The sequence below is a fragment of the Leptonychotes weddellii genome, chromosome 3 (genome assembly GCF_054177405.1).
Source record: "Leptonychotes weddellii isolate Sample4059 chromosome 3, ASM5417740v2, whole genome shotgun sequence".
Taxonomy (NCBI): domain Eukaryota; kingdom Metazoa; phylum Chordata; class Mammalia; order Carnivora; family Phocidae; genus Leptonychotes; species Leptonychotes weddellii.
In genome coordinates, this window is record NC_138371.1 from 30,021,691 (window position 1) to 30,043,244 (window position 21,554).

Here is a 21,554-nt window from a genome sequence, read left to right on the forward strand (position 1 = left end):
AATATTGAGAGTAACATCTACATTAAATACAACTCTTATTTGATGGCAATCATTCTTTTCAGCCAATGTTTGACTTGAAACCTTGCTAAATCATGCAAGTCTTGAAAAGGAGGATTAGGATGGTATTTTAAATTCTGTGCCAAGCCAGCTCTTTAAATGAATTATAATAATATTTAAGAGTAAGGAAACACAGTCCAAATTGTTAATGTGCTAAAGCACTAGAATAAGTACATCAAATTGCTGACATAGGCAATAACACTGGTCAATTCTGTATTCAGGAAAAGCAAGATGTCAAGATAAATGAAGTGATAAATTATTCAGGAGATCATCTCCTTTCTAAATATATCCTCTTTACTACCCATTTTTATAGCTTTTAGCCTGAGAGCAGGCTGAAATGAACACTCTGCAGTGGAGCTAGAACTGTAATAGAAAATCCATAATCTTTCTGGCCCTAGGAACCAGAGGACAGAATTAACGGCAACCACAGATTCTGGAAAGTGAGGGGAGAATCCCACAAAAGAGAGTGACAGAGGGGGAAACCCAATGAATACATGAGACCAATTTTAGCTAAAGATGAAACAACTGCACTGAGATTTGAGCTTCTGCCTAAGAGATGAGTTGGCAGCATATCCAACCAAGTTAACTGCCTATTAAAACAAACAATGGAAACAAACACACTTTAGAAAAGCCTAACAGAACACAGGGTATCCACAATATAACATTCTTAATATCCAGGACCAATAAAAAAATAAAATCAGCAAAATGCAACCCATTCTCTTCATTTTTGGCTTATGGAGATTTCTTTCACTTTACTGAACAGGTTAAGGATTTAACCATCATTTACTTAAAGATTTTCATTTTATTTCACTCACTATTTCTAGGTTAAAATTTCACAGATAAAATGCCCTTTAGAAAGGTTGTATCAATATATAGTTAAATCAGCAATGTTTGGGAGTGTTTTACTCAGTCCTAAGGTTTTAATTAGTATTTTTTTCAATTTAGTAAATTGGACATCTTATTGCACATTTAAAAGCTACATTTAATTCCTTTGTGAATTGGCACTTCATGTTTTTTGTCCATTTTTTATGGATTGCTTCTTCTATTGATTTATACCAGCTCTTGAACAATTCCTTTTCATGTGCTGAAATGCTTTTTTGAATTTTTTAACTTTGTGTATTGTATTTTTCTCCTAAACAGAAGGTTCTTAAAATATTTTATATAATCAAATCTACCATATTTACTATTTAACAGTCTCTAGTTTGGGGATCATAGTTTACTTATTCTAGTAAAGATCATAAAAATATTCATCATGGTAAGACTTTAACATAGGTTCTGAGATATTACCAAATGAAAATTAAATTCAACATAATATATAACAGTTGTATGTACCTATAAAAATACAAAATATATGCACAGATAAGAAATACTCATTAGGCATATACTATGGATTGCTTGAAAGTACATTCTTCTCAGAATTTCATGTCTTTATTCCCATATTGTTGCAGTATGTACTCAAAGATCATCTCCTTTCTAAATATATCCTCTTTACTAACTCCATTTCCATATTTTTCTTCTTATCTGCTTCACTTTTCTCTATAGCACTTACTACTAATACCAGAAATAATATACATTTATTTGTTTAACCTGTTTGTAGACTCTTTTCCCATTAGAATATAAACCTCAAGGGGAGCCTGGGTGGCTCAGTCAGTTAAGCGGCTGGCTGACTCTTGATTTCTGCTTAGGTCATAATCTCAGGGTCCAGGGACGGAGCCCCACAGTGCATGGGGCTCTGCGCTCAGCGAGAGTCTGCTAGAGATTCTTTCTCTCCTTTCCCTCTGCCCCTCCCTCTGCTCTCTCTCTCTTTCTCAAATAAATAAATAAATCTAAAAAAAAAAAAAAAAAGAATATAAGCCTCAAGGGGACTATCTGGACTGTTCACCTATGTTCTCAGTGCTTAGAATAGGCCTTGGCACCAAACTGATAGTTAATAAATGTTAGTGAAATAAATGGATGAATGATGTAGTGAGTGAATAAAGTTACTGTCTCAGATATACTATGACAGCAGAAAGGACAGCCCGTAATATCTAAGAGCAATCTTACCTCCAACAGTTTCAGATTATCTAGGTCAAGAGAGGGTTCTGATGCTGCTGCCTCCATCATGTTCATACTGTGAAGACCTTGTTTACGGTCTCCTATAAGAATAAGATGTTACTAATGTATGGTTCTCTTAAAATGAAGATCTTTATTACACTTTGTATTATATTTAAGTTAAAAAGAAGAGCTACTATAGGGTAGGCAGCAAGATTTATGCCCAACGTCACCAAGAGTAAAACTATTTACTAAACCAAGAATCATCTATAAATGAAGATGAATGATGAATAATAATATTAAAGCTGAATTTTGGGAGACAGTTCCAAGAACAGACCTTGTTTAAAATATTGCAGAAACATTAAAGGTTTTATTAAAGTTATTCAAATGAATGGGTACTGATTTCCTAAAAAGCTCATCAAACCTAAAGTTCAGTAGAACTGACTGGACAGTTGATGATATTAAAGAATTATTTATTTATTTTTTTAGATGTGAAAATGGTATTGTGGTTATATATATTTTAAGTCCTTATATTTCAGAGATAATACTAAAAGTTTTTTTACAGATAAATGATATAATGTGATTTACTCCAAAATAACCCACTACCACAGAAGGATGTGGTGAGCAGGGCTATGGATGATATATAGATATGATAATCATTGAAGCTGGGTGAGAGGTATTTTGGATATTTTTGAAACTTTTCATAAAAACTAGGAAAAAAGTTTGTTAAGAGAGAAGGATGGGAGCACAGAGATTTTTAAAAAGGAGAAAACTGATTCCGATTAAATGGTATATTTAATAAACAATAAAAAAAGGTAATATTTTTACCTGTCAGCATCCTGTATCCGAAGCATAAGGCAACTATCAAAACAGCTAATACAGAGACTGATGCCAAAGCAATGATTATTGTCTCATCTCGGTTAAATGAATGAGGTGGACCTAAAATAAAACAAATTTAAAAACAGTCATCTTTTTTCAGTATTTTGTTAAATACTGACAGAAAGGCTGTATCAATATATAGTCAAATCAGCAATGTTTTTGCATCAAAGGAAATTAAAGAAAAATTAATAATAAATCTGTGATAATTGCAAATTATGTATTTTTAATCATACAAATGATCTTATATAGATTTACAACACTGAAACGCCTGTTGGTTGTACTTATTATTGAAATATCAACTATATCATGGAACAGCATTGGTAGAATTATAGAATATTTAAGAGAACAGTCTTTGGAACTACATTTGGTTTTAAATCTTGATTCAATACCACTCTCTCAGTGGTATTTAGCAAATTATTTGACTTTGCTGCAGTACATTTATTGGATTTTAAAAGACTTCAACATAATGATAATTGTACCTACTTCTAACATACAAAATAAGTTATAGGAAGAAAGCTACATATAAAAACTCATTTTACCATGAGATATCAAGTCACATACACTAGGATGGCTACAATTAAAAAATTATAATTTGAATTATAATTAAATGCAATAGAAAACATTCTGGAAGTTCCTCAAAACATTAAACACAGAATTACCATAAGACCTAGCAATTCCACTCCTAGGCATATACCCCAAAGAATTGAAAACAAGTGTTCAAACAAACACTTCTACAGGCATTTTCATGGCACCACTAATTACAATAACCCAAAGTGGAAACAACATGAATGTTCATAAACTGATGAATGGATAAACAAAATGTACTATGGACTGAACTGTGATCACTTAAAATTCATATGCTGAAGCATTAACTCACAATGTGATGATTTTCGGAGATGGGTCCTTTGGGATGAGGTTTTTTAGATGAGGCCGCGGGAGTGGGGACTTCATGATAGGATTAGTGCCTTTATAGGAAGAGCTGTCAGAGGGCTTGCTTTCTCTCTGTCTCTCCTATGTGAGGAAACAGTGAGAAGGCAGCCATCTGCAAGCCAGGAAGAGAGTTCTCAACCCAACCCAACCCAACCATGCTGGCACCCTAATCTTGGACTTCCAGCCTCTAGGATTATGAGAAAATAAATTTCTGTTGTTTAAGCCACACGGTCGATTCTATTTTGTTGTGGCTGTGAAGGGTAGCAGAATACAGCACCCCAAAATAAGCCTCTTTGTCATGACTATCTTGAGCTGGTTATTTTTAAGAAACACCAGACAAAGAAGAAGCTCTGAAAAACAAGTAGAGCTTCTTTTTTTGTAACATTTACATTTATAAGGAAAATCTCCATTTGTAAGGTGTCTCCCTCTCTGTACTAGGAAGAGGAGAATGACTACAACTCTAGCAACATTTATCAATAGAGAAGACATGGACTTCAATCTGCACAGCAAACATACACTTGTTTACTGTGCTTTTCCTAGAAACCTACCATAACTGGTCTTACCTTAACCTCCTCTCTACCCCCCTTCTTTTGGCTTAGCTGGAGATAGTATTTGGGGTGGTGACTTGGGCCATTTCAGGGAATTACTCAGTTTTCCTGGGCATCTCCCATGTATGCAGGAAGTGTATATGTTATTAAACCTGTTTTTCTCCTGTTACACTGTCTTTTTATTATGGGGGTATAAGGGACATGACACTCTCAGCCAAGAACCTAGAAGGGTAGAAGAAAAATTATTTTTCCTCCCCTATAGCTGTTAGAGCAGACTGATACAGTGTACTATATTTGTTACAACTGATGAACCATTATTGATATATTAACTAAAGTCCATAGTTTATATTAGCTTTCACACTTTGTGTTGTATAGTTCTATGGGTTTTAACAGATGCATAATGCCATGTATTCACCATTACAGTATCATACAGAATAGTTTTGCTAACCTAAAAGTGTCCTGTGCTCTACCTATTCATTCCCCAACTCCACCTCCCACTGTCTGGCAACCAATATTTTTACTGTGTCTATAGTTTTGCCTTTTCCAGAATGTCATATAATTGAAATAATACACTATGTAGCCTTTTCAGACTAGCTTCTTTCACTCAACAATATGCATATAAGGTCCCCATGTCTTTTCATGACTGAATAGTTCACTGCTTTTTATCAGCAAATGATATTCCATGGCATGGATGTACCGGCATTTATCCACTCACCTACTGAAAGACACCTTGGTTTCTTCCAATTTTGACAGCATGAATAAAGTTGCTATAAACATTTGTATACAGATTTTTGTGTAGACATAAGTTTTCAACTCACTTGGGTAAATACCACGGAGCAGGATTGTTGGGCTATATGGTAAGCCTATGCTCAGCTTTATAAGAAACCATCAAACTGTCTTCCAAATTGGCTGTACCATTTTGCATTCCTACCAGCAATGAATGGGAGCTCCTGTTGCTCCACATCCTTGCTAGTATTAGGTGTTGTCAGTGTTTTGGATTTTAGCCATCCTAATGGGTTTTTTAAAACAGATATCTCATTGCTGTTTTAATTTGCAATACTCTAGTGACATATGATATTGAGCATGCTTTCATATGCTTATCCATCATCTGTCTATCTTCTTTGGTGAGGTATCTGTTCAACTCCTTCACCCACTTTTCAATTGGGCTGTTAGTTTTTCTGTTAACAGTTCTTGGTATATTTTTTTTTTTTTAAAGATTTTATTTATTTATTTGAGAGAGAATGAGACAGAGAGCATGAGAGAGGGGAGGGTCAGAGGGAGAAGCAGACTCCCTGCCGAGCAGGGAGCCCGATGCGGGACTCGATCCCGGGACTCCAGGATCATGACCTGAGCTGAAGGCAGTCGCTTAACCAACTGAGCCACCCAGGCGCCCCGAGTTCTTGGTATATTTTGGATACAAATCTTTGATATATGTTTTGCCAATATTTCATCCTAGTATGGCTCATCCTTCCATTGTCTTGGGATGAGGGTAATGCTGGCCTCACAGCATTCTATTTTCTGAAAGCAATTTAGAGAACTGGTATCATTTCTTTTTTAAATGTTTGCTAGAATTCAATAGTAAACCACCTGAGCCTGTGCTTTCTATTTTAGAAGGTTATTAATTATTGATTAAATTTCTCTAATAGGTAATGCCTCTTCAGATTGTGTACTTCTCCCTGTGTGAGTTTTAGTAGATGTGTGTACTTCTAAGAATTGGTTACGAAACTTGTGGGCATAGAGTTGTTCACAATACCCTTTTATTACCCTTTTAATACTCACGTAATCTGTAGTGATGACTTTTCTTTCATTTCTGATTAGTAACATTTCTTTTTTCTTGATTGCTTGGTTAGATATTTATCAATTTTATTGATCTTTTTTTAAAAAAACAGCTTTTGGTTTTATTTCTTTTTCTCTATTAATTTCCTCTTTTCAATTTAATTGCTTCTTTTAAAAAAAAGATTTTATTTATTTGTCAGAGAGAGAGACAGCGAGCACAAGCAGGGGTAACGGCAGGCAGAGGGAGAAGCAGTCTCCCTGCTGGGCAAGGAGCCCGATGTGGGACTCGATCCCAGGACCCTGGAATTGTGACCTGAGCTGAAGGCAGATGCTTAACCGACTGAGCCACCCAGGCGTCCCTCAATTTAATTGCTTCTGATCTAACTTTTATTCTGCTTATTTTTGATTTAATTTGCTCCTCTTTTTCTAGTTTCCTAAGGTGGAAGCTTAGGAAATCACTAAGCTTTATTATTTTTTTTTAAAAAAAGATAAGATATAGAATTAAATACAATTTCATCCAGTTAGCATTTAAAAAAAAATTGCCCCAAATTTTACCACCAATGTGAACAAACAAAATACACTTATATTTTTCATATTGTGAGGCAGATCTTTAACTGGATCAAAAAAATTCACACGTCCTATGAAACAAAGTTTGGGGCACCAAAACCTGCTTAACTTAACCGACCTGCTCAGTCGGTTAAGCATCTGCCTTTGGCTCAGGTCACGATCCCAGGGTCATGGGATTGAGCCCTGCATCAGGCTCCCTACTCAGTGGAGAGCCTGCTTCTCCCTCTCCCTCTGCCCTTCCCCTTGACTTGCATGCTCTCTGTCTCTTTCAAATACAGAAAATCTCTTTTAAAAAGATACAAAGTTTTGCTATTTTCAAATTAGAAAGGTTGCATTTTTACATGGGTCCCTCCTCAGCAGGGAGTCTGTTTCATCCTCTCCCTCTGCTCCTCCCCCCAGCTCACATGCTCTAATAAATAGATAAAAATTCTTAAAAAAATAGTAGTGGAAAAAGTGGACACATGAATGAACAGATGGAAAATGTCAAATGAGAGAGAGAAATTAGAGAAAAGCCAAATGGAAATGTTAGAAATTAAGTATGGTAGGGGACCTAAAGAATTCTTGTGATGTGATTATCAGCAGAAAAGACACCAATGACAAAGAATCAATAAATTTGAATACACATCAACAGAAATTATCCACACTATATCACAAAGAGAAAAAGAGAGGAAAAAATAGAGAATACAGTATCTACAAGACAATATCTAATGGCCTAATATACATGTAATTGGAATCACAGCAGAAGGAGAGACAGGAAATAGTGTAGAAGAAACACTCAAAGAGACAATGCACAAGACTTTTCCAAAACTGATGAAAGACATCCACCCATAGATTTAAGATCAGTGAACCCCAAGCAGGGATAACTGCAAAGAAAATCTTACTGATGTACATCCTAGTCAAAGTGTTTAAAATCAAAGATATTTTTCCAATCTACATATAATACTTTAAACAAGATTAGAATTACTATCCAACTTTGTGGTCTGGTTCTTTTCAATTAACACTGTCCTATATCATTAAGAATCCTTTAAGACCCCAATTTCTGTTGTTTATACTTCATTGCCTTTAAAAAAAGCTGGTGAAAAAAAAGCTCCGTGGGAAGCCTGCTTCTCCCACTCCTCCTGCTTGTGTTCCCTCTCTCACTGTGTCTCTCTGTCAAAAAAATAAATAAATCTTTAAAAAAATAAATAAATAAAATAAAGTAAGCTTGTGAACTTCTGTCTGTTCATTGAGTAGGGCAAATCTTCTATTTATTAAATTTTTGACTGCTTATCAATTACTAGGAAGTTGTGTTAAAATCTTCCATTACAATTAAGAATTTATTCTTTTAGTTGTGTCCATTTTTTATTTCAAAGCTATATTACTAGCTGTATACAAATTTTAAATTATTCTATCTTCCTGTTAAAATGAATATCTGTCATTATAATGTGACCCTCTTTGTCTCTGGTAATGTTTGACGCCTTAAAGTCCATTTAATCTGATACTAATATAGCTAATATTTGCATATTTTCCCCATCAATTTATTGTTTACCTTTCTGTATCCTTATGTTTTAGATGTATCTCTTATAAATAAACTAAACAGTAGTAGGATTATTAGTCTTTTTTAAAAAAAATTTTGTTGGGGTGCCTGGGTGGTTCAGTTGTTAAGCATCTGCCTTCGGCTCAGATCATGATCCCAGGGTCCTGGGATCGAGCCCCGCATCGGGCTCCCTGCTCAGTGGAGAGCCTGCTTCTCCCTCTCCCTCTGCCTGCTGCTCTGCCTACTTGTGCTCTCTCTATCTCTCTGTCAAATAAATAAAATCTTTAAAAAAGAAAAAAAAATTTTGTTGACATGTAATTCACATAGCATACAATTCATTAATTTAAAGTGTATAATTCAGGGTGCCTGGGTGGCTCAGTCGGGCAAGCGTCTGGTCGATTTTGGTTCAGGTCGTGATCTCAGGGTTGTGAGATCGAGACTCACGTCAGGCTCTGTGGGGGTGTGGAGCCTGCTTAAGATTCTCTTGATTCTCCCTCTCTTTCCGCCACACCCTTCTCCCTCCCCCCTCTAAAAAATAAAAATTAAAAATTAAATAAAAAAATAAAGTATATAATTCAACGGTTTTTGGAATATTACATTACTAATTTTTAGAAATAGTGATAAATATATAAGACATAAAACTTGCCTTTTTAACCACTCATAATTGTACAAGGGAGTGGCATCAATTACATTTACAACACTGTGCAATCATTATCACTACCTGTTTTCAAAACATTTTTATCACTCCATGAGAAACTCTGTAACTATTAAAAAATAACTCCCTATTCTCCCCTTCTCCTAGGCCCTGGACCTCAAATCTACTTTCTGTCTCTATGAATTTGCCTACTCGTGATATTTCATATAAGTGGAATCATATAATATTTGTTCTTTTGTGTCTGGTTTATTTCATTTAGCTAGCATGTTTTCAAGGTTCATCCATGTTGTAGCATGTAGGCTATCTTTTCACTTTCTTGATAATGTGTTTTAAGGAACAAAAGCTTTTAATTTTGATGATATCCAATTTATCCATTTTTTCTTTTGTTGCTTGAATTTTGGTGTTATATGTAAGAATTCACTGCTAAATCCAAGGTTATGAAGATATACTCCATGTTTTTTTCTAAAAGTTCTATGGTTTTAGCTTTTCATATTTAGGTTACCGATCCATTTTGAGTTAATTTTTGTATATGGTATGAGATAGGTGGTCAACTCCATTCTTTTGCATGCGTATGCTCATGTTTTAAAAATCTTAATCCAATTATCTTTGTCTTTTAACTGGAGTGCTTAATCCATTTACATTAAAGATAATTAGTGATATCTTTGTGTTTATTTCTATGATCTTATTTTAGACAATTTGCTCTTGCCCATCTGTTTTCTGGGCAGCAGAAAGGCAGTGGAGTATTTTTCCAACCCTACCAATTATTTAGTTGTGATGTCTTATATTTTTAATCCCTTTTTTAAGCCCCATGAAAAACTACTATGAGCAAAAGTGTGGACAAAGAGAACTTTCATATACTTTTGCTTGTAGACCAAATTGGCACAACTTATTTGGAAACAGTTTAACGTTATTTACTAGAGCTGAAAATACATATATACAATGACTAAGCAATTCTACTCCTAGTTATATACTTTGAAGAATTTCATGCACATGTGAATCAGGACATATGTTCAAGCATGTTCATAACTGGGGCGCCTGGGTGGCTCAGTCGTTAAGCGTCTGCCTTCGGCTCAGGTCATGGTCTCAGGGTCCTGGGATCGAGCCCCGCATCGGGCTCCCTGCTCAGTGGGAAGCCTGCTTCTCCCTCTCCCACTCCCCCTGCTTGTGTTCCCTCTCTCGCTGTGTCTCTCTCTGTCAAATAAATAAATAAAATCTTTAAAAAAAAAAAAAAAAAGAATGTTCATAACTGAATTATTCATAGTATACAAAAATTAGAAACAACCCAAATATTTATCAACAAGAGGTTGGAAAAATAAATTGTGGTATAGCCACACAATAGAATACTACACAGCAATGGAAGTGATTTGCATTCATTTTATTTTTAAAAAGACAAAAAACAAAAAATGCCATAAGAACTACAGCTTCACTCAATAGCACAAATTTTTAAAATATCATATTGTGTGAAGAATCAAGACACCAAAGCAGATGCTATGATTTAATTGATATAAAGTTCAAAAACTGGAACAATTAAACTACACTAAACTTGGGCATATATCAGAAAATAGAGAAGCTATAAAGAAAAGTGAGGAAATGATTATCATAAGAGTCAGAAAAATATCTATCCTTAAGAAGGAAATATGAGTTGTGATTAAGAAGAGATACAACACAGGGGTCATCTGGGATGTTCTCTTTCTTGACCTGGGTTTAACGACACTTTATGCTAAACTATGTTTTATATGATATGTTTTACTATAAAATACTTATGCACAGAAAAAGACTAAAAGGAAATGCACTAAAATGTTAAAGGTTTTGAGCAATTTTTATAAATGTATTTTCTAATTTTTCTACAATTAATATGCACTATTTTTTTCTAAGCAGAAAATCATCAACATAAGATAATCAAATGATTTCTTTAGAATGAACTACAGAAGTAAATAAGGGGAGGGAGACAAAACCACTTAAAAGATGTTATTGGACATCTGGGTTGCTCAGTTGGTTGAGCATCTGCCTTTGGCTCGGGTTGTGATCCCAGGGTCCAGGGACAGAGCCCCGCGACGGGCTCCCTGCTCAGTGAGGAGTCTGCTTCTCTGCCCCTCCCCTGGCTCATGCGCATTCTCTCTCTCTCTCTCATTCTCTCTCAAGTAAATAAATAAAATCTTAAAAAAAAAAAAAAAAGATGTTCTTAGGTACACTTAAATGGTTTTGTATAATTGTGGGCTGTTGAAAAACCATGAGGCAGATAGATCAGCTTGATATGAAACCAAAAGGTCTGGGATGCTGTTTATGAGCAGAAGCTTGGGGCTGATCATGAAGCCAACAAGAATACTGCAAACAGATTTCCAAAAGGAATAAATGCTTTGTAAATCAAGGAATGTTCCTCATAGGTGTATTCCTATTCAAATAGCACCCTGTTCAGCATTATCTAAGTCAATGGCTTTGTTAATGACATCTCCAGATTACAAAACAATGACCGACATCCAAAATACACAATTTTCCCTTCTCTTCCCTTTTCTTCATATTTTATTCAGTAAAATTAACGAGCATGACACTATCTTTAAAATAAATAATGGGATCAAATTCTTTATGGATAGCACCCATAAACAGAGTCCAGCAATCTAAACAAAAAAGCCATCTTATTCTACAGTGGATTTCAATATATTTTGCAGTTATTATATGCTCTTCTACCAAAAGGAAACTTTAAATCACTAAAAATTTAGAAGAGAAAAGCTATACCCAGTCAAAAATGATACTTGAACCATAAACAAAAGTTGTAGAGGTATGATTCAAACATGCTTCATAAGAACATACATAGATGGCTTCCCAGGGGAATTCTACCAAACATTTAATGAAGAGTTAATACCTATTCTTCTCAAATTGTTCCAAAAAATAGAAGTGGAAGGAAAACTTCCAAACTCATTCTACCATGCCAGCATTACACTGTTTTCAAAACCAAGGACTACACTAAAAAGAGAATTACAGGCCAATATCCTTGATCACCGTGGATGCAAAAATTCCAACAAAATACTAGCAAATCAAATCCAAAAGTACATTAAAAGAATGATTCACCATGATCAACTGGGATTTATTCCTAGGCTGCAAGAGTGGTTCAATATTCGCAAATCAATCAATGTGATATACCACATTAAAAGAAAGGATAAGAACCATATGACCCTCTCAATAGATGCAGAAAAAGCATTTGACAAAGTACAGCATCCATTATTTTTTTTTTTTAAGATTTATTTATTTATTTGAGAGAGAGGGAAAGAGACAGAGAGCGGGGGAGGGGCAGAGGAAGATGGAGAGAAGCAGAATCCATGCCGAGAGTGGAGCCCTACACAGAGCTGGATCCCAAGACCATGAGATTATGACCTGATCTGAAATCATGAGTAGGCTGCTTATCTGACTGAGCTACACAGGGGCTCCCAGCACCCATTCTTGATAAAAGCCCTCAACAAGGGGCTCCTGGCTGGCTCAGTCAGTTAAGCATTCTACTCTTGATTTTGGCTCAGATCATGATCTGCGGGTCATGGGATCGAGTCCTGTATGGCGCCCTGCAGTCAGCAGGGAGTCTGCTTGAGATTCTCTCCTTCTTCCTCTACCCCTCCCCCTGCTTGCACTCTCTCTTTCTAAAATAAATAAATCTTAAAAAAAAAAAAAAAGTAGGAACAGACAGAACATATCTCAACATCAGAAAGGATACATATGTGAAAGACCCACAGTTAATATAATCCTCAATGGGGAAAAACTGAGAGTTTTTCCTCTATGGTTGGGAATAAGACCGGGATGTCCACTCTCACCATTGTTATTTACGTAGTGCTTAAGTCCTAGCCTCAGCAATCAGAAAACAAAAATAAATAAAAGGCATCCAAACTGGCAAGCAATAAGTCAAACTTTCACTATTTGCAGACAACATGATACTCTATGTAGAAAACCCAAAAGACTCTACCAAAAAATTGCTCGAACTGATACATGAATTCAGTAAAGTCGCAGGATACAAAATCAATGTATGGAAACCTGTGGCATTTCTATACACCAATAATGAAGCAACAGAAAGAGAAATCAAGGAATCAATCCCATTTACAACTGTATCCAAGACCGTAAGATACCTAGGAATAAACCTAACCAAAAAGGTAAAAGACCTGTACTCTGAAAACTATAGAACACTTATGAAAGAAATTGAAGATGACACAAAGAAATGGAAAAACAGCCTATGCTAATGGATTGGAAGAATAAATATTGTTAAAATGTCTATACTACCCAAAGCAATCTACACATTTAATGCAATCCCTATCAAAATACTACCAGCATTTTCAACAGAGCTAGAACAAACAGTCCTAAAATTTTATAGAACCACAAAAGACCCTGAATAGCCAAAGCAATCTTGAAAAAGAAAAGCAAAGCTGGAGACATCACAATTTTGGACTTTAAGTTATATTACAAAGCTGTAGTGATCAAGATATATGGCACCTGGGTGGCTCAGTTGGTTAAGCGACTGCCTTCGGCTCAGGTCATGGAGTTCCAGGATTGAGTCCCGCATCCAGCTCCCCGCTCAGCAGGGAGTCTGCTTCTCCCTCTGACCCTCCCCCCTCTCGTGCTCAATCTCTCTCTCTCTCAAATAAACAGAATCTTAAAAAAAAAAAAAAAAAAGACATATGGTATTGGCACAAAAATAGACACATTCAATGGAACAGAACAGAAAACCCAGAAATGGAACCACAATAATATGGCCAACTAATCTTTGACAAAGCAGGAAAGAATATCCAATGGAAAAAGACAATCTTTTCAATAAATGGTGTTGGGAAAACTGGACAGCCACATGCAAAAGACTGAAACTGGACCACTAACTTATACCATACACAAAAATAAATTCAAAATGGATGGAAGGCCTAAATGTGAGACAGGAAACCATCAAAATCCTAGAGGAAAACACAGGCAGAAATCTCTCTGACATCAGCCGTAGCAACTTCTTACTAGATAGGTCTCCTGAGGCAAGGGAAACAAAAGCAAAAGTGAACTATTGGGACTTCATCAAGGTAAAAAGCTTCTGCACAGAGAAGGAAATAATCAACAAAACTAAAAGGCAGCCTACAGAATGGGAGCAGATATTTGCAAATGACATAGCTGATAAAGGGTTAGTATCCATAAGAACGTTAAGTGCTGGTTTTATTTGGAATAAAAGGCAAGATAGCCTTGAATGATATCTTCTCCTGTGCATGTCATATGTAGATAATCCATGAGAAAAACTACTGTAATAGAAATGTGAGGTACTACATTCTACATTTTGCCTAACTGAAGACATTCTTAAGTAGGGAACTAGTGGAGAGTCAAATATCGATTACCGAAACCAATGGTGAAGAGCTAGAACTAAAAAGCTTTGAATAACCTTTAAAAGGGAACATAGAAAAAGAGTCTCTGCCTTCCACCTGCCTCAACTGTTCAGCTGTGGAGGAAGAAACATGTGTACAAGGAAAATCTCTTTAATTTGCAGATACAGCAGCTGGGCTGATTTCTGAAATATGTGGATTAAATAACGCATTAATCAATTCACGTACATATAGAGGTTCTTTAACAAATATACTTTCCTCCTATTGAATATTTTTTTCCTATTGAATATTTTAGAGATATATAAACAACATACTCAAAATTAAGCTCATTATCTTCACCCATCCTCCAAAAGGGGCAATTTCCCTTGACTGTTAGCATCACCGAAAAATGATTAGTAAAGAGGCAAAATTGCTGGAAAAGAGGCCAATGAGTATTTGCAATTAAATGTTTTTAAACTTGAAATATTTTGTATAAAATGCTCTGAAAAATACAATGTATATTTTTCCTGCTCTCTTAAAGTAGATATATTAAATCAAATTTCTTTTTGCATGACTAGGTATAATTTTGAATATCAATTAGTCTATAGTGATAACTCTTAGAACCTATTAGGGACACTCAGACCATTGAGTTTTTCTAAAGAATTGCATCTTATTTCCAAATTTTTCCATCTTATCCTTTGTCTCCTCTTTTTGATGTTGTCAATGTACTTGACTTAATGTTTTTTATAATCTGGACTAACTTGTTACAAAGGAATATAAAGTATAAGGAAACAGACTAAAAAGACTAAGAGATTTTTCTAAAAAATTATACGAGTTTTAATACAAAAATTCTGTAGCATCTATCTGGGCTGCTTATAGTGAAGAATCTTACTTCATTGTTACAGCCCTGGTACTATAATAGTCCATGAAATCAGATGTTATCAGAATTCCACTGAAATTCTGATTCCCAATCTTCTTTTCCAGCATTTGGTGTGGGAAATTGTACAGGATGTCAAAACAGATCTCCACTTCCAGAGTACAGTTACTGGTGCTTTGCAGTAGGCAAGCAAGGCCTGTCTGGTTATCCTTTTTTTGAAGACACCAACCTGTGTGCTATCCATGCCAAATGTGTAACAATTATGTCAAAGTAGCATGCCACATGTCTGAAGAATGTGCTTAAGAATCCACTATGACAGGAAACATTTCATCTTCAAAAACAACAACAAAAACCCACTTTTTTTTTCCTTTCTTCCTGTTATTTGTAGTTCTAATGTTAGACACTTTCCCCCATAGTGTCAAAAGGTACCTACCTAAGTATATAATTGAGAGTGGAAACACAGGGAACAGAAATCAGGTACTGTAGTTTTTCCATTTTCATTTATATGTGAATTTTTTTTTTTAAGATTTTTATTTTATTTATTTGAGAGAGAATGAGATAGAGAGAGCATGAGAGGGAGGAGGGTCAGAGGGAGAAGCAGACTCCCTGCTGAGCAGGGAGCCCGATGCGGGGCTCGATCCCGGGACTCCAGGATCATGACCTGAGCCGAAGGCAGTCGCTTATAACCAACTGAGCCACCCAGGCGCCCAAAACAAGTAAATTTCTTATTGACAGCAACTAAGTGGTGTTTGTAGCATTTTTATCATACAGTAGATTCCATCCATTCACTATTTCTGAGTTGTCCTCCATACAAGTACAAGTTTTTAATGTTATTTGTCTTCTGTGCTTTTCCTGTAAGTTTGTTATTAAAATGAATTAAACTAGTTCTAAAAATTTGGTTACACTAGGTGACTTTTAAGGTCTTTCCAAAATTCTGTATGAGTCTTCTAATGTTTTTTTTGAAGGTTCAGTATTCTCTTTGCTCTTAATCTTAAATTTACCAAAAAAAAAAAAAAAACCCACATAGCTTTTACATTAAAATATCTTTTAACCCAAAATCTGAAATAGAAATTATTAATCTATATAATAATGATGAAAAAAGTGTTAAAACAGATTTTTAAAACATGTTAAAAACCACGTTAATTGTTAAACATTTCAAATAAAAAGCTTTCCAGGATATGTTATATGGTCTAAAAATATGAGATCCCTGGAAAACTGCCAGGGAAAATATTTCAGTATGTTTATTCACATATGTGTGCAATAAAAGAAGCCTTTGACCATAAAACTCCTAACTTTCATTTTTTGTTTCTTTATAAAATCTTCTTTTAAACATATATGCTACATATACAGTATATGCTGTACCTGAAATTGTCTTGTTCCTCTAGCTCTAATAAATCCTCTTCTTCCTCCCTATTAGCTTTCTCAATTAAATACTCAACCAAATGTAAACACTGCTATGTATGTCTGTGTGCAGTGGCTGGGTTTATGCAAGCAAGTGCTTCCTGAATGCAGAACAGACAGGGAACCGCTGTCTGCCTCATTGGAGCCTGGGATGTTTCTGTTTACAAATCCTGGAGCCAGGCAGGGGCCACTACTGGAGGCGTGCTGTCTGCTTCCTTGTTACACTCAGCCTTTGTCTGGGTCTGTGTCAAAGAAAGAACAACATTGTTGCATGTGCAGCAGCAACAAAGGAAATCTTAAATATAACACACTGGTGGTTTTGTTGGCTCCTTAATCTTTTACAACTCTGTGTGGAAAGGCAAATTAGGGATTAGGTTTAAAAACATTTTTTTTTAAAAAAAGCAATGTACTTACTCATAAAAGCAGAGAAAAACTTTTAAAATCAAAACAATTGATGTGATCAGAGTTAAATGAATTCCTTAGCAAAATAATTCAGATTCCTAAATATCATTTCTGTAATGATGATATACTGTGCAGATCAATGTTTTGAACAAATATTTTTATAAAGAATAAACAATGTTGATTTAATTAATATGTTTGGAATGGCAACTATATAGTAATCATAATCAGATTAATGTTTATGTTTAATGTCTAAAAAGCAAATTGAGAGGAGGCAGATTTCTTGTTTTTTTTTCCACATTGGTATGTAATACTGAATATTCAGTACTACTTTAAAATTTAACTGGCCTCGTTAATCACTGTGAATAGATCTTGCTTGTAAGAAACACAATAAATAACAACAATAAACAAAACAGTTCATGTTCTGCTGAGTCCAGGCATTTTATGGCTGAATTATAAAAGCAATAGTGGAAAACTAAAGGAAAGAAAGAGAAAGAGAAACAATCCCAGTTAAACCAAAAAAAGGTTGGGGGAGGGAGGATTGACAAGAAAACACAGGAAAGACATTCAATGTTTATCCTTCTTAACTTTTAGCTTTGTATTTATAATTCTAATTTCTTTAAAATAGCTGTTTTGTGATTAGAAAAGACTGAGTTTTAGCATTTTCTTTCCTTCATTAAAGAATGAATTAAAACTAACAAAATTAATTATATTTCATTGGATAAAGTCATTAAATAATAGAAAGGTAAAAACAGGATTTAAGTAAATACATTTAGAATTTTTAGTAAATACAAGAAAAAGAAAGATAAAGATGAATCTCTAGACCATGCTACAATATAAAAAAATCTATCAGAGTATAAAGAAAATACCATTAAATATTCGTTGTGTCTCTGTCAAATAAAGTCTTAAAAAAAAAAATTAAAAAAAAAATTTTTTTGATATAATTCTACCAGGCCTAATTGCCTATATTCTCTTGAGATTTTATTTTTTACCTTTATACATAGATACGATAAAACAAAAAGGTTGTTACTCCATGCAACAGCTTTTGAAAATAATTATTGAATACTTCTCAGAAAGCACTGATATAACCTAATTGAGTAAAGAAATGTCAATTCAAGTCTAAATTAAACACAAGGAAAATTGAAATCTAACTACTGTAATATTCATTATTTAATATAAAACAAAAATAAGGAAAAATTAAAATCTCACACTACAGGGGTGCCTGGGTGCCTCAATCAGTTAAAATCCCACAATACACAATCAAACCAAAGAGATGAATCACTCAGAGATCCCTAGTCAATTTTCCTGTCTATAAATGATAATTCTAAATCCAGAATTCATACTAACGACCCCTGTTCTCAGAAAGTGACCATGAAATAATGTTATAAGAGTGGAAGCTTTATCTTCCACTCATTTGCTTATTACTAGAAAACAAAATACGAGTTACATTGTACACACAACTCCCCCCATTTAATGTTCTTTTAATTATGATAGTAATGTGCTCAACCTTTTTTTTTTAAGATTTTTTAATTTATTCATTCGAGACACAGAGATAGAGAGAGAGAGAGAGAGCATGAGTAAGGGGAGAAGCAGAGGGAGGGGGAGAAGCAGACCCATCGCTGAGCAGGGAGCCTGACGGATCCCAGGACCCTGGGATCATGACCTGAGCCGAAGGCAGACGCTTAACCATCTGAGCTACCCAGGAGCCCCGTAAGGTGCTCAATCTTATAAGGAAAGCAAGATAGATATGTAGAGAAAATTAGCTTTTTTCCTATGAAATTTCTATTTTCTAGTCTTTCCCACAGTTGTTTCCCATCTTTTAAACCATTTTTATTATAAAACAAATCACATATGCACAATAGTGTTTATAATACAAATGTACAGTTTAGTGAATTATTATGAAGTAAACACTCATGTAGCTACGCCAAGAAATAGAATATTCAGGATCCTAAAAATCACCTACCTGCTCCCTTTTGGTCATAACAGCCTTTCTCTTCCCCAGCAATAGGCACTATCCTGACTTTTGTAGTAATTGTTTCCTTGCCCTTCTTAGTAGTATTATATTTTCTATATGCTTAGGTTTGGGTTTTTTTTAATGCCTATTTCTGAATTTTATATAAATGGAATTTTTATGCCTTGCTTCTTGTTTTCAATAATATGTTTTGAAGATTTAACCATGCTACTAGGTGCACATGAAATTAATTCAGGATTTCTTTTCTATATAACAAATGCAGTTATTTTTCCTTGCAATGAGTCTGGGACTTATAATGATAATTAAAAGATCAATGTAGGTAATCCCTATTAAGCTCATAGAAACACTCCATAAACATTTGCTTTTTCAGTTATACTTAGTACTTTTAAAGTACCCAACTTTGGAGTGCCTGGACGGCTCAGTTGTTAAGTGTCTGCCTTCAGCTCAGGTCATGATTCCAGGGTCCTGGGACTAAGCCCCACATCGGGCTCTGCTCACTGGAAAGCCTGCTTCTTCCTCTCCCACTCCCCCTGCTTGTGTTCCCTCTCTCGCTGTGTCTCTCTCTGTCAAATAAATAAATAAAATCTTTTAAAAAAATAAAAAATAAAGTACTCAATTTTGTTGGCAAGAGAAAAATATTAAACAAAGTAGACAAATGAAAAGCTGCATATCCTCTTGCTGTTTCTAATGTTTTGGCAGCAGAGGCAATAGCTAGCAGCCAAGAAGGCCAGAATTAATAAAAGATGCACTAGGGTAGGAATAGAGCAGAAAGAAAAGCTTTGAGACTGAGAGATAGGATAGAGGAAAATATGCCTTATTGGACAAGGCTTTATGAAATTAGCACTGTTAAGAAGATAATACATATCTAAAACCAATGAAATCCTTAATTCATCCTTTCCATAGTGCTCAGATTTCCCTAATCCCCTACCCTCAAAGCATTTACAGAATCTTATTTGACAATTCTTTAAAAGGGACCTTCTAAACATGCACATCTGGTCTTCCATGAAAGGACAGTAAAAGGAATAGGGTCTCCATCAGACCATTATTGATATTCTCACCCAAACTATCCCTAAATATTTGTTCAGTTCCTATTAGCCCACTCCCTAGATAGTGAGAATAAGGAGGTAAAGTGACAGAATACCGAGGGCACTGGTAAGGCCAAGGGGAGTTAGAGTAACTCTTGTTGGTACTGTATCTTTCTCCTACACAGCCACTTCTTTTTCCCAATCCTCCTTTTTACTTTTCCTTCTCTTTTATATTCCTTTCTTTGTCCCTTTACATATTCCTGTCTGCAAACCTACCTGTCTTAAAGGCACCCACATGTCTTGCTTAGCAGCATTGGTGACATTCTGGACAATGCAGGGAGTTCTGTTTTTAGTTCAATTCTATCTTGCTTTTCAAACAAAAATTTTTAAAAACTGACAAACAAAAAAGCCTTAGTGATCTTATGATCTCTAAATGATAAAGGTGAGATAAAAGCAATTTAAGTTTAAAAAAAACTCTTTGTATTATATCAAATTGCAAAACAAACCACAGTAAACTTTTTAAATGGATGACTGTTCAGTAGTTCCAATCCTTTGATAGATCCAACACTTCAAAAGTTATCAACTAAAAACACTGACTTAACAATAAAGAAAAATTATTGATCCTTGAATAACTGACAGGCTATATTAAACAACTAAATAACTAAACATTTGTATTAAAAGCTAGCAGAGTGAGAAATAATTTTGATTTATACCATTTGTGGTAGATTTTGGATATCCATTCTAATACACTACTATTTTTACTTTAAAAGAAGTGAGCACTTTTTAACATACAAAACAGTTGATACTAAATACGTAGATGCTAAAAGAAATCTGCCTTTTAAATTTTGAAAGTAACTCTTTTTTAGTTGTGTTTGTATTCCTTGTGATCAAATAATCCACTATGAAAAGAACTTTTTCTGAGTTGATGCTACTTCTTGATCCTGAGCCCCAGGATCAAGATCTGAAAAGACCTGAACTGACCCTGCAGCCTATAGTAGAGCCCAGCCTGTATCAAGCAAATTCCAGCTGATCTACAGACCTATCATCATGAGAATAAAGGCTTACTGTTAAAGCCACTGAGCTTAAAGGTGGCTTATTGATGAAATAGTATTGGCAATAGCTGACAAATAAGAGTATACCTAGTAATGGCCATGTAACATCTTCCAGAGATGTGCACAAACATACACAACTTTTAATCTAAAATTAGACATTTAGGAATGGTTTAGGATAAAATTTTTTTTACAGTTCTGCCCATGTTGTCCTTACAACTGTAGACATATTTACATTCAAACAAGAGTCTATAAGTAATGCCTATAGTTGCACTATTAGCTACAGAAGTTTTAACATTAGAAAAATTAAATATATTTGTTTATTTAAAATATAGCACTTCAGTTGTTTTTGTGGGGTAAGATACATAGTACTCCCCAAAGATCAACATTTTATTTACCTTTTGTGAGCTTCAGCTTTACAGGATGAAAAGAGTTCTAGAGATTGGCGGCACAATAATACGAATATACTTAGCATTACTGAACTGTACATTTAAAAATGGTTAAGAAGATCAATTTTATGTTATGTGTACTTTACCATAACTTTAAAAAAGCAGTCTAAGAGAATGGTT

At 34.8% G+C, this 21,554-nt stretch overlaps 1 protein-coding gene and 1 long non-coding RNA gene across 2 annotated transcripts in view; one reads left to right on the plus strand and one right to left on the minus strand.

Annotated features, from left to right (window-relative positions):
• Positions 1-21,554, plus strand: part of LOC145720742 (uncharacterized) — a 440,998-nt gene that overhangs the window by 229,885 nt on the left and 189,559 nt on the right. The window lies entirely within an intron of this gene.
• Positions 1-21,554, minus strand: part of BMPR2 (bone morphogenetic protein receptor type 2) — a 197,208-nt gene that overhangs the window by 37,406 nt on the left and 138,248 nt on the right. Inside the window, exons 4-5 of the mRNA XM_081815269.1 lie at positions 2,917-3,027; positions 1,974-2,192 (exon numbers count right to left, since the gene is read on the minus strand). Of these exons, the coding sequence (XP_081671395.1) occupies positions 1,974-2,192; positions 2,917-3,027 (330 nt within the window). The remainder of the gene's footprint in view (positions 1-1,973; positions 2,193-2,916; positions 3,028-21,554) is intronic.